Below are 13,957 nucleotides of genomic sequence, written 5' to 3'. Positions count from 1 at the left end.
ATATAATCGAAGATACGTTTTTATACAGACAGATAATATGTATTTCAAAATTAGGTATATTACAAAATATTAAGGCAAATTTTATTAAAGAAAATGTAGGTATTATAAAATACTTGTGATAAAGTTTTTTTTTATTTATTTTAAGTTCCTTTGATGACTATTATTGTCCAAACAGTCGGTTCTTTTAAGATTTATTTTGTAAGGGTAAATTTACAACCAAATTTTTTAATAAAAAAAGTCGAATCCTCAATTTATAAAACAAAAAGCACGCAAAGGAACGCACGGTAGTGAGTATAGTAATTAACAATTTGTTAATACGTCAATAATTAATAATTAAAGTGACAACACTTTTAACGTATTTACAATGAAGACAAGTCGTTTCGCGCTACCGGGAATTTGTATTCGCTTTAGTTACTTAATTTTATGTTCCATGTCCTCCATCTACGTTTCGCGGTATAATTTGAGGTCAAATACCTAACTAATAATGATATATAGAAATATACTTAATATTACTATATAATACATTTTAATGGTCTATTAGTATATTTTTATTAATTTGGTCGGTAAACAAGAGAGTGAAATGGGAAAATAAGTTTTAATGGGCAACATAAAAACGTTATTTTTAATATACTTAGATAACCAGTTGTCGCGCGCGGCTTCGCTGGCGTTTTAGGGGTTTCACTGCTTGTAAACCAAATCGTAACAGACAGACAAGATTAGGTACTTTCGCATTTATGATATAAGTATAAATAATTCATTACGCATACTTTTTTGACTTTTCTTCGGTCCATTAACTATTATTAATTATTTTGTAATCTCTGACAAAATACTAAACAAATACTTACTGCAAGTCATCACAACATTCAACTTATATATTATACTTATAATAAAAAAAAATGATTAAAGTAATTAATGAATGTCTTTAAGTTGGTGGTAGTAGCAATTAATTTACAAAATGGCCGTTACTTCTCCAATGCAACAAATAGATCGTTCGTTTGTAAATTTGAATTTTAAAAAAAACACGATGTACCTACCTAATATAATTATCATTCAAATCTTAAGTATCACTTTAACAATGAAACACGTTTTTATGTTTTTAGTGTTATATTATTCATTAAAATGAATACAATACATAAATAGAGTAATTATTTTGTTCCTAGAGTAAAATAAGTAAATTACATATGTCACTGCTGCCATCTATGTAAATATTAGAAAACTACGAGTAACAATTAGCTTAGAAGTTTGAAGTTTAACGTAGTTCCAACAATGCCCACTAGGTGGCAGTCAATAAAAATAAAATTAGTAAAAGTAATAAAAATGATTTTTAAATATTTAAAGACATCAGAATATATAAATTAATACTTTTAAAATGCTAAAAAAAGGACAGAAGAGAACTTGAAGGCCGGCAATGCAATACCCGCCTTTTTTTTATTTTGTTCCTGGGCATTATACGGTGTCCTTTTTCAATGATTAATTATTTAACTAAGCAGATAATAAAAAAAGTTATTATTGCTATGTATGTATATTATTAAATCTTTGATTATTTAAATGTGTACGTGTCGAAAAAACTAACGGCTAACTGTTGGCGACTAATTACGTGATGTTTGGTGATCGTCAAACGTAGCTATCAGGCTGACCAAGATAATAAAGTTGGATCGTTTGTTTTCTTTCTTTCTTCTTTTGTAGTGCTGACCAACTATCTATAAATATAAAATAATCTAAGGATTATAACCGATTCGCTTTTTTCGCGTATTTCGACCCCCTTTTATGGAAGCAAGTTATATAGTGCCAGGCGGTTTCAACTGGATCGTGTGCCTTCTTGTAGAGACATTTATCGATAATCTGTTCAACTTTGTCTTTATCTGAAAATTATTTAAAAAAAAATGAATATGTATATTTTATCTTAATATAATATTATTCTATTGCAGGACGAAATACAAAACTATTTTGTTCTGGTAGAGCTTACGAAGAACAATTCACCATCATATAATCGGATGAATGGTTTAATGAATTTGGAAATGCATACAAACACTAGCTTACATATTTCAAGTATTTAATATCGTATACGAGTAAATGAGTAAACGATTTTTTAAATTAAAAAAAAACTATTAAGCCAATATAAGTACACAAAACTTATATTAGAATGCAGTACTACACTGTGATTTAGAGAAAATTTTAGTACCTACATAATATTGCTAGCTTGCTAGTTTCAGTTTTTTATATAAACCGCGGGTTTCCGAGATAAAAAAAAACTGTGTTATTCGATAATTTATATCTGTGCTAAATTTTATAAATTCAGCTTCTGGTTATAATAATATTACGGAGAAAAACGTCATCGTAATGGTAAACCGATTTTAATTGTTAATTTTATCGATTCTGGGTAGGTACCACCCACTCATCAGATATTCTACCGCCAAACAGCAGTACTCATTATTGTTGTGTTCCGGTTTGAAGGGAGTGTGCCAGTGTAACTACAGGCACAAGGGGTATAACATCTTAGTTCCCAAGATTGGTAGCACATTGGCATTGTAAGAATTGGTTAATATTTCTTACAGTGCCATTGTCTATGGGCGGTGGTGACCACTTACCATAAGATGGCCCATTTGCTCGTCCGTATACCTATATAATAAAATAGAGACAAGTACCAACCAGTGCTCGGAATATCTCTTAAAACGACATCCTGGCTTAGAACACCGGCTGACGACATCACGCCCTGCTTCCCGAGGTAACAAAGCGCCCACTTCTTCAAAGCATCATTTGCATTCTGTAATTAAATTGAACACAAAAGCCAATGAAATTCTAGTATCTGTATACAGTCACACATGAGCACTTATGCTTGTAACATATCCCTTAAGAAACTGAGCATATCTATTCCTATTGGGTATCCATACAAACAATATGAAATAAAACAAAAATTGTAACATAATATGAATTCAAATAATCCTATGAGTAAATACATTTAATATAAAATATTTAATAATGAAAATCCTCTCATTTTTCCCCTTACCCTTATTTTTTTGGGATTCCAAACGAAATAAATTAATTCAAATTGGTTCATATATGTTGAATACCTATATTTTTTTAAGTCGGTTGAAAATTAAATACAAGTGGAGTTCCATAAACGTTTTCTTTTTTTTAATGTGTCCAAAACCTACAACTACAAAGGCAGTAGATACAAAACAACTTTGACCTTGAATTCGCGCGATGTCATTGGTCGAGATATAAAATGATCTATGACGTTCTCTATGGATTCGGGAATGCGTCTTAAATGTCCGAAGTCACTATCAAAATTTTGGAAACCAAACTAAAGCGAATATAAGTAGTTGTGCGGAATATTGTTGAATTATCAATAAATATATATATTTGACGACCTCCATGGTCGAGCAGTGTGTACACCGGTTTTCATGTGTACGCCACTCCGAGGTCCCGGTTTCTATTCACAGCCGAGTCGATGTAGAAAAAGTTCATTAGTTTTCTATGTCGTCTTGGGTCTGGGTGTTTGTGGCACCGTCGTTACTTCTGATTTTCCATAGCACAAGTGCTTTAGCTACTTTCATTGGGATCAGAGTAATGTATGTGATGTTGTCTAATATTATATATAAAAAAAAAATTGAATTGATTATTAATAAGAACTATTTGTAGTTCATAATATAGTAGAGATATTAGTAAATGGCATAGTATGTTACATTAAAGGTGCGTGTACATCTGCTCTTCTTTGATTAGAAAATTATATGTATAGATGAACTCACTCGCCTATCTCCTGATTTCAGTTTGTTAACAGCAATTCTGTTCGCTTTACTTTCATTGATACAATCCTCCAGATACAGCTGAGACGGTTCAATGGTAGCATTCGTGGTGGCGGTGGTGGTCTCATCTTCACCACGTACCTTATGTAAAATGAATAATACGTAAATTACAGCACGTGCAACTTACAATTAGTAAAAAAAAACGAGATAAGAATACTTATACCCTGTACAAGATAGCTTGATATTTTTGACAGACGTCAATTTTTCTGATCGACATAACTTTGCAACGACGAACATATTATTTTCTTAATTTAATGATTTTAAAAAATGTAAATTTTTTTAAAAAATATACATATAATACAAAATTCCCTAAAGATTCAAACGTTATTGCTTCAAAGTAAAATTTAAATAGAAAAACTGAAAATAAATAAACATGACGCTTGTACAATGTTACATCGGTCGGACGGTAGGGATGCGAATAACAGGCAGTAACTGCTACAAATATCGATTACAAAAATCCTTATTAAAGATCATTGTTAAGTTATTGTGACGACAGGGGGTGTTTTTGGTTGGTGTCTCTTTGGTTAGTGGTTGTAGTATTACTCCTTTTAGAAAAATAAGTTAAAAAAAAAACTATTTTGAATTACGCATTCCATCGACTGTTATATATGTTATATTTTCTGTTTCGCATCACTAGCCCGTCTGTCAAAAAGATCAAGCTAACTTGAACAGGGTATAGTTGTGGTAGAAACATTTCGCTACATATGTACATGCCAAATTTAGTACACAATATTGATAACTCAATACTGAAGGGGTATTTCAGGTGTGAGGTAGGATATTAGATAACCTATGTCTTTTTATGTTTCCTTCACAAAGTGCTTGCAAAATTTTATCATAAGCTGGTAGTTAAAAAGCGTAACAAACATACAAACTGACTTTTGTATTTAAAAAGATTTATAGGATTATTAACATAAACATAACATTAACAGCCTGTAAATTTCCTGCTGCTACTGCTGGGCTAAGGCCTCCTCTCTCTTTGAGGAGAATTCTTGGAGTATATTCCAAGTAGCTCCAATGTGGGTTGGTGATACACATATGGCATATTGTTGAAATTAGACACATATTGGTTTCCTCATTACATTTTTAATATTATATAAAAACTCACCAAGCTATGCACAGATACAAGTAACCAAACTGTCAAAAATCCATACATTTTCTACACTTTTCCTTCCGAAGATCGTACGGCCAATAGCCTGTTCAAGGCATAGCTCCCGCATTTATATAAATTGAGTTTAATTCTATATTTAAACTCCATTGTTAGAACTTATGTAAGCTATGAGTAATAACTTATAACAATAGTATTATGTTACGTATAGGATTTTATATGTGTGCGTAAGGATCGTGCGTCAAGTTTTTTTTCTTTCTTCATCGGTTTATAGTCAGCTAGCATTCAATTCAATACTCAGCGTTTTTCAGTTAACAAGTAGGCACAATATAAACGCACTGTAAAACGCTCTTACACATTTCTCCGAGATGACGTGTCTAGGTGCTTGGAGCCTAGCACAATAGAATACCCATTGAAAAACAGGGGCAGTATCTGATTGTCGACCCACTTTTGCTGGCCACCATGCTTACAGCGAGGGAAGAAGGTGGGTAAGCCTCGGCGCCTTCTCCCCGGTCTGCTTCGGCGGAGCTTCAGTTAAGTAACATCTATGTGATGCAGATATTACAGATATACAGAACACAATAACGTAACTTATTGTCTATAATCTATCCTAAACACGAGAGGACAGAAGCCAAATAAATAACATTTGACATCGCATTGACGCGATTTCGTTGGTCGATAGCTTTAATAATCTATGATTGATTTCAATACGGATTTGCGAAAAAAATGCGTTTTGAATTTCTCTCAGGAATCGGATCAATATATAGAAAATATCAATTATTTCATGTAAGTCGTTATACTTACTGTGTATTCTGTTGATTGTATAATATTACATTGCGTACTAAATATATTTTGTTAATGGATTTTCTTTGGGGGCGACATAGAACTTAAATGCTGCTAAGTTCTTGGCAATGATCAGTACCATTTATAATTAACATTTTATTTCAGATAATAAATAGTGAACCGGACTAAATAATATTATCAATGTGAACGTAAGTTTACCATTATAAAATTTTCCATACACATTGTAAAAAGGACGTAGCCTAACACGTGCTCTCCACTGACACAAACAAAGGCGAAACCGAGGGCGCTAGCTAGTACTAATATAAACTAATTTTGAATGCTTACTCTCAGCAGATAACTCCACGATCAATTTTCTATGATATAACCGAGCGAAGTGTGTCATTCTTTCAGCGTATTATCAAAACATATTCATTGTCCGTGTAGTTATAGAGAATAGCAATTGAATATAATACTATTTAAAATTGTCGGATTGTATTCAGAGATATTATTGTCAATTCAAAGTAATCGTGGAACGTAAAATAAAAGCTGTCTAAAAAAATTTATTTTATTTCAATAAATGATTAACGATACAATTATTTTATTAGACTTTTAAGTATCAATTTTTTGCCAAAAATGGCAATATTGAAGTTGATATATGTTGTATATACGACGTTACTAATATGTTTTAAAATTTGAATTCATAGCGTTTTTATTTTTAATATTTTTAACAATATTGTAGTATGGGCGGGATTGTTAAATTGTTAAATTTAGCAAAGGTTAGTGTGTTTAGCGTCAATAAGTGAAAATGATTTAAAAAATAAAATAATAATTTGATTGTCTACAGTGAACAGCTTAGCGAACCAAATGATCGCGCACGTGAACGTTTAAAAACTTAAAAATGTAGTCAAAGCACACCTAAAAAAACCTAATTTAATTCTTCAAAGAATTCAATTTTTCACGATTTACAGGTAGCGGTAATCTGCCATATTTTTTTTGTTTTTTTATGAGGAGGAAATGCGTTTCCGCATTCCGCCCGGCAGTGGGGACCGGGATGGATATGTGGGACTCCCGGGGCAGAAGGCCCCGTCCTACCCATTAAACCTCCTCGGATTTCCGCCTCACCGCAAGGCGGCAAGGCTGCGGGAACGCGCGTGGCTCACCACCGCGGCCCCGCCAGCATCAGTCGCTTAAAAGGCGACAAGGCGGTAATCTGCCATAGGCCAAGGGCAGGCAAGGTATCAAATTCTCTCCTACTGTACATATAAATCTTTAAAAATGAAAATACCAAGAAGTAATTACTTTTAAAAGTCCATAAACTATTAACGCTTTTAAGAAACCACAAGTCACGCCACACAACTTTACGCCCCACTATTAAAATTATAATTATAAAGTATATAATATAATTAAAAGGTATAAGAAAACGTTTATACCCAAATAAACTTTATTTCCATAGTAAATAAAATTCGAACAGACAGACACTATCGAGTTACGTTTAAGTTATTAAAACAGATGAAAATATCGTCAACAACTTACAAAGTTTTGCTAAATTATACAAGAAAACGTAAGCAGTGAACAAAATAACAGATTATCACTCATTAGCTGTTATTGAACGACAGAATTTAACAACAATGGTATTCCAAATTTAAATATCCAGAAATAAAATATCATTAGGCAGGTTTCATTAACAGCTTATTGAAAAATGGTTTCATTCCTCCTAGGTCCATGTTCGTGGAAGCACTTTGAGTAGTTCCAAGCACTTTGGTGGGGAGTGTTGCCTTTGAATACCAAGCATTTGTCGAGCAGCTTCTTTACCATTGTTTTGTCAGCTAAAATTAATAAAAATACTTGGAATAAGTATATGACTTCGCTATTTTTAATTGATGGTGATATTATGAGATGAGATTTTATCTCCCTTGTAGCTGTTGTTGCACTGGCTCACTCACCCTTCCAACGGTTATGCAATAAATACAAAGTATTGTTATTTGGCGGTAAAATATAAAAACTAAACGAGTTATCCTCAAAATATCACCTTAAATTGAAGGTACTATAGTACATTCAATTTACAAAGAAAAACATACCCGGATTCAAAGTTTTGGCAAGAAGTACGTCCTTCTTGAACTCTCCAGCCGGAGTCATCACCCCTGCTTTGACCAGAATACAGAGAATATACTTCTTCAGAGGTTCATTCTCGGTCTAGAGAAATATAAATTTATTGATACCATATTTTTTTAATTATCTCATTTAAAATAATTAGGCTTTCTGATTCGTAAGGTAATTAAAAATTATTTAAAAATTCATTTAAAAAAAATCTGATGACATATCCTATTGAAAACATTATTCAATAATATCTAAAAACGAAAAAATATATAGGAGTTTTCATCAATAATTTCTCAGTAATAGTTCCGAGTCTCGAATTTGGATGCCGTTGGGCCTGCGCCCGAACTCTTGCCGGTCTTGTAGGATTTTCCGTCCCATCAGATGATGAGAGTCAAGGAATAGACTGCAACTGGGTTTGCGCCCACACTTGCGCCCTATAATATATCCTGTGTTGACTGGACTCCCATGAGATTAACCACCGTGACTGGAAACGTTCAGGACAACATTATGATATCATCGCTTAAACAATCCTCTTCCTTTTCCTAATGTCAAATCAATGATACCAGAATGAGAGAAATTAAAGTTTAACTTCTAAATGGAGTTCATTTTACAATTGTCATCAATGTTTAATGAGAAAATTTTAGTACAGATCTTCAAACATCTAATGATCGGTTAGTGTTTGATTACCTTGAAGTATCCTGATTTCAATTCGTTTACTAACTTCACGTCGACCTTCGTATTCACAGCGAGACATTGTGATCTGTATATTTTCAGCTTTTCTCGCTGTTCGTCGGTTAGGGCCTGAAAGGTTATTAGTTTAGTGAGTTGAAATGTAAATGACGGTGTCAGATTTTACAAGAAAAGTGTTTTAAATAGGTACACCGAAATACAGCAGATCTCGAGGTACTGGTTCCCACTAAATATTAGGATTTTTCGTGACTAAAATCTTCAGCAACCTAAATCTTGGAAGCCTTATGCCTGGGTCCGCTCGTCACAGTTTGCTGTCGCATAATTGATAGGATTATGAGAGCTCTATAGCGCACTCTATACTATATATGACTATAAGTAAGAGTGCCATATAAATAAATATATAATATATTGGACAACATCACATACATTACTCTGATCCCAATGTAAGTAGCTAAAGCACTTTTGTTATGGAAAATCAGAAGTAACGACGGCACCACAAACATCCAGACCCAAGACAACATGGAAAACTAATGAACTTTTTCTACATCGACTCGGCCGGGAATCGAACCCGGGACTTCGGAGTAGCGTACCCATGAAAACCGGTGTACACACTACTCGACCACGGAGGACGTCATATATATTAAGCAAAAACTCTTTCTAGTGCTTATGTTATGCACAATATGATATATGAATATCGACACTATGAGCAAATCACTTGAGGTATGAAAATCTGACATTGGTTTATATATATATTCGTTTTTCAATTGGAATAACCTGTACGTATGTTTGCGTCCACACTTGAGTACAACTACCGTTGGCTATTCTCTATAAAGAATAATAAATATAATTTTAGATACCATTCAGAAGCACGGCCGTGTTAACCTTATCGAGTCCACTAGGTGATCTTCTTAAAATATGTTTTTTTTAGCACATTGCAATTTTAATTAAAACATTGAAGTTTTATTTCCTATATTACTAATAACTAGTATTCCAAGATTCTACTAAAATTGGAAAATATTTTACTTCAACAATTTCCCAATTTTTGGGCTGTTGAGGGCATGTGCCTACATTGCCTATTAGCTATACAGCCCCGTTCAAGCTTACTTGATGCGATATATTTTGATTTTGATTTCAAATCTGTAATCTTCATTCGGTAAGATGAATTCGATGCGATGAAAATCAAAGTCGTTCCGGAAAATGACGAGCGCCTTTCGATAAATAACGTAGGTATTTCTAACCGAAACATCGTATAAGTTATTATTTAAAAGTTATTTCATGGTCTCTAATATATTTATGATAACAATAAAATCAAAAATTTAACTTCGACGGGGAATTTAAATTCAATTTATATTTAACTAGCGACCCGGCCCGGCTTCGCACTGGTTTAATGCTGATACTATATATACTACAGAATATCTTACAACGTTCACGCCTTTTTTGTCATGAGACAATACAAACCGCTACGAGTATATCCCGGCATTTTAAATCTGTAATATCTCCGAAAATATTCATTTAAATTATAAACTGTTAAGGTATTAATTGGATAAGGAATAATACTGTATTGCTTAAAATCGCTTCGAGAATAAGCCATTATTTCTCATAAAAAGTAAAGGATAAAAAATGGTTATTGTGGGTTATCCCAAAGAGATAGACATATACCATCGTGGACTTTTTTGAAGATCCTTTTAAGGTGTACAGTACTGTTACATTATATTGATCTGTCTCGTAGAGTACAGCCAGCGCTTGCAATGCAAACGCAAAAAAAATGTGTTTATTTACGACATCATTTCAGAAAGCTCTAAAATAATCGGTGTTTCTCTAATATATTGTGCATGTATTAAACATATAAACCTTCCTTGAATATCTAATTAAAAATATCTATTTAAAAAAATCGCATCAAAATCCGTTGTGTAACTTTAAAGATCTAAGCATACATAGGGACAGACAGCGTTAAGAGACTTTATTTTATACTATGTAACGATTCGATTTTTTTTAAATATACTGTATTGTAAATAAGTTAGATTTATATTTAGATTTAGAATTTAGATTGCTATTACAAAATGTACCTAATGTAAGGTACCTAACCAAACCCTACCACCAAGAATATTTTGCAAGTTTATATATACAAAATTAGATTTAAAACTTCGATTACAATAATGATCATTTTATCACACTGCATTTATTTTACTAATGGATTTATTTATTCCAGATGTATTTTCTTCGTGAAACAAATAAACGTATGTCTATCAAATCAAATCAGAAATAAATATCGATTATATTTCAATAACTATAAATAATATGACAAAATTAGAAATTAAAAACATGGTTAAAATATATAGAATTAAATCGTGAAGATTAAATAAGGCTTTCTAATTTATTATATTCACTTGGTGGTAAGAGCTTTGTGCTAGCCCGTCTGGGTAGGTACCACCCACTCATCAGATATTCTACCGGTAAACAGCAGTACCTAGAATTGTTGTGTTCAGGTTTGAAGGGTGAATGCAAGTGTAACTACAGGCACAAGGGACATAACATTTTAGTTCCCAAGGTTGGTGGCGCATTGGCGGTGTGAGGAATGGTTAATATTTCTTATAGCGCCATTGTCTCTGGGCGGTGGTGACCATTTAACATCAGGTGGCCTATTTGCTCGTCCGCCTACCTATATCATAAATTTTTATTAGGTATAAATAGACAAGGACAAAACAGTTCAATACCTTTTGCTTTTCTGTCTGGTCTTTCAACCAATTTTCTAATATAAAAGTGAACAGTAAAAAAAAAAATTAGTAATAAGTATATACTAATATATATATATGTATAGAATGTTCCGAACATATGTTTATCCATCCATTCTCTTATTTTGATTATAAATGTGAAAGTACCTCTGGTATCATATGCTTTCCAAACCAAAGCATCAAACCCCAAGGAAAGGCATATATTTTTTATCCCAAATACCTCACGACCAACCCCTAAATCGATGATTGACGATTATGGTAGAACTTCGACCACCTACAACAATAATATAAATTAAATAAATATCGTTAGGTCCTAAGTACAAAATTACCTGAGCCGCGATAGAACAAACGGCGAGAACAAGCAAGGTCTTCATGGTGCACAAGTCGACACAAAACTGTGAAACTATTAAGAAAACCACCTTATATACGATGGCTATGAACTGACCAAGAAGAAAATAAGATTAATATTTTCTTATGACCTAGTGGTTTGAACCGCGTGCATTTTAACTGATGATTTCGGGTTCAAGCCCAGGCAAGCACCACTGAATTTTCACGTGCTTAATTTGTGTTTATAATTCATCTCGTGCTCGGCGGTGAAGGAAATCTGCGTGTGTCTAACTTCAACGAAATTCTGCTAAATGTGTATTCCACCAACCCGCTTTGGAGCAGCGTGGTGGAATATACTCCAAACCTCTTCCTCATAGGGAGATGAGGCCTTAGCCCAGCTGTGGGAAATTTACAGGCTGTTAATGTGATGTGTATGTGATATATTTTTTAAATTATTTTCGTTTATATTTTAAAGAAATGACCGTTTACTTTGAGTTCGATCTTCGAAAAGAACATCCGTATTGACATTAAATATAAGATTAAAACCATCGAATGCGTTGTTAACTGATTAAAAAAAAACACTAGTCAAAACGTCCGGAACAGATTATCATACAGCTTTGACCAATAGACAAAGTAAATTACGAGGACATTATAAGTTATTAATTCCAAATTTTTTGCGTAAATTTGCTGAAATATGTCAATCACTGTTAAAGATTTTGACAGCGTGCGCCTCTAATTATATTATGTATTTCAAAATAAGTATTTTTTTTATGATATTCGTTGTAAAGTAAAATATCGCTCTCGATATTTTACTTAAGTTATCATTAAGCTTTCATGTAGAAATCTAAGTTATTAACACATCGTTCAATTCATAAGTGTATTAGGTTCTAAACCAGTTATGCCTGTTTGCTTCCTCACTAAAAGATATAGTATCATTTTCATATACCGAAATAGCTTTAAAAAAACTTTAAGCTTGTAGGATTCTATGGAAAACATGCAGGTTTCCCGTAAAAATCACGAGATTATGATTAATCTGGTCTCATCTCGTCATCAGCTCAGTCACGTTGAGTGGTGCTTGCCATGATTCATGAATAATTTTCTTATTCTAATTTGAACCAAAAACATATTCAGCGGAAAGCAATAAAGAGGGATGAGCATGAGTGTAGAGGGAAGGTGAGAGGCCGATCTAAGAAAACACGGAGGTATTTGAGAGATGGATATGAATGATTACAGGACGAGTAATAGAGGGGCAATGACATGCTGCGCCGACCGGACACAGACAGGCAAAAAAGAATGAATGTTATAGATTATTCAAGCTCTCGACCAATAATATCTGGTCAACTCGATGTCAAATGTTCTTTATTTGGCTATTGGCCTCTTGTGGTTGGTATATACTATTTTTAGATTATTATAACGTATATTATTTTAAATCCAAAGTTTGAATTTGGTTGTGAATTATATATTATTCAATGTAAAGTCACCACCAGTTCATAATATAGATTCTACCAAAAGGACCCGGCATGGAGATACCCTTTTTATCAATTACATATATTTATATTGTCATCTACGGTATCAATATTGTTTTTTTATGCTATAGGTGGCAAACGAGCGCAGGCTCACCTGATGGAAAGTGATTACCACCGCCCATGGGCGTGCAGGTGGGTTTCCGACTAAGAAATTTGTACGCTCTTTTCTTGAAGGTCCAAGTCGTATAGGATCGGAAAAACTGCCGGCGTAAATATGCAATATCAAATTACATAACTTGAGAATTCCAAAAACAATACCTTCAACACGATCACATTTTGTTGAACTTATTAAAACTCGGATCAGTCTGAACTTTCACAAATCGTCAGCCTTTTAATAAGAGCTGTTCACTTAAACATGTCAGAACGTGTGCATCTTAACCGATGACTGCGGTTTCAAATCCAGGCATGCGCCACTGAATTTCCATGTGCGTAATTTGTGTTTATATTGTAAGGAATCCTACATGAGTGTTATTTCAATGAAATTCTGCCACATGGTACCCAATAACCATACTTTGATTCCACCACGTTCCAATGTGGTTTGGTGGATACGCAGAATTTCGTTGAAATTATTGGAGACATACGAGTTTCCTCACGATGTATTCTTCACGGCCGAGCACAAGATGAATTATAAACACAAATTAAGCACATTAAAATTCTGTGGTGCTTGCCTGGGCTTGAACCCGCAATCGTCGGTTAGCACGTGTTCTAAGAACTGGGCCAACTCAGTACAATATAGAAATCATTATAATTTAACTTTTTGTTAACTTATATAATGTTTGTGCATTTTTGACCAATCAGATTCTTATTAAAGAAAATGATTTGTATACCATGTATGGTAAAACAGAGGGTGAAGGTTTGGGAGGGGATGGTAATTTGCAAAAAACCTAGTTT

The 13,957-nt window shown here is 33.3% G+C and overlaps 2 protein-coding genes across 2 annotated transcripts; both read right to left on the bottom strand.

Annotated features, from left to right (window-relative positions):
* Positions 1-1,470: 1,470 nt before the first annotated feature.
* On the bottom strand, positions 1,471-5,013 carry LOC113401713 (uncharacterized). Its single transcript, XM_026641744.2, has 4 exons — positions 4,912-5,013; positions 3,750-3,887; positions 2,650-2,764; positions 1,471-1,862 (listed from the first exon to the last, which is right to left on the bottom strand). Exons 1-4 carry the CDS (start codon positions 4,957-4,959, stop codon positions 1,726-1,728), a joined length of 438 nt encoding a protein of 145 aa, XP_026497529.2. The 5' UTR covers positions 4,960-5,013; the 3' UTR covers positions 1,471-1,725.
* Positions 5,014-7,167: 2,154 nt separating this feature from the next.
* Positions 7,168-11,601, bottom strand: LOC113401672 (uncharacterized). Its single transcript, XM_026641669.2, has 4 exons — positions 11,543-11,601; positions 8,479-8,592; positions 7,773-7,887; positions 7,168-7,520 (listed from the first exon to the last, which is right to left on the bottom strand). Exons 1-4 carry the CDS (start codon positions 11,585-11,587, stop codon positions 7,384-7,386), a joined length of 411 nt encoding a protein of 136 aa, XP_026497454.2. The 5' UTR covers positions 11,588-11,601; the 3' UTR covers positions 7,168-7,383.
* Positions 11,602-13,957: the final 2,356 nt, after the last annotated feature.

The sequence above is a fragment of the Vanessa tameamea genome, chromosome 20 (genome assembly GCF_037043105.1).
Source record: "Vanessa tameamea isolate UH-Manoa-2023 chromosome 20, ilVanTame1 primary haplotype, whole genome shotgun sequence".
Lineage (NCBI taxonomy): Eukaryota > Metazoa > Arthropoda > Insecta > Lepidoptera > Nymphalidae > Vanessa > Vanessa tameamea.
The sequence above is the reverse complement of the archived record's forward strand: the minus strand, read 5'-3'. Positions and strand labels throughout refer to the sequence as shown.

Bases quoted from the DNA above. Each gene is read 5' to 3' on its own strand.
- LOC113401713 (XM_026641744.2), bottom strand. From the start codon at position 4,959: ATGTATGGATTTTTGACAGTTTGGTTACTTGTATCTGTGCATAGCTTG. The intron at 3,888-4,911 runs GTGAGTTTTTAT...ATTTTACATAAG, and splicing joins TTGTATCTGTGCATAGCTTG to GTACGTGGTGAAGATGAGAC. The intron at 1,863-2,649 runs GTTGGTACTTGT...AATAATTTTCAG, and splicing joins AAGAGATATTCCGAGCACTG to ATAAAGACAAAGTTGAACAG.
- LOC113401672 (XM_026641669.2), bottom strand. From the start codon at position 11,587: ATGAAGACCTTGCTTGTTCTCGCCGTTTGTTCTATCGCGGCTCAG. The intron at 7,888-8,478 runs GTAATCAAACAC...ATATTTCTCTAG, and splicing joins TGAAATCAGGATACTTCAAG to ACCGAGAATGAACCTCTGAA. The intron at 7,521-7,772 runs GTATGTTTTTCT...TATTAATTTTAG, and splicing joins TGCCAAAACTTTGAATCCGG to CTGACAAAACAATGGTAAAG.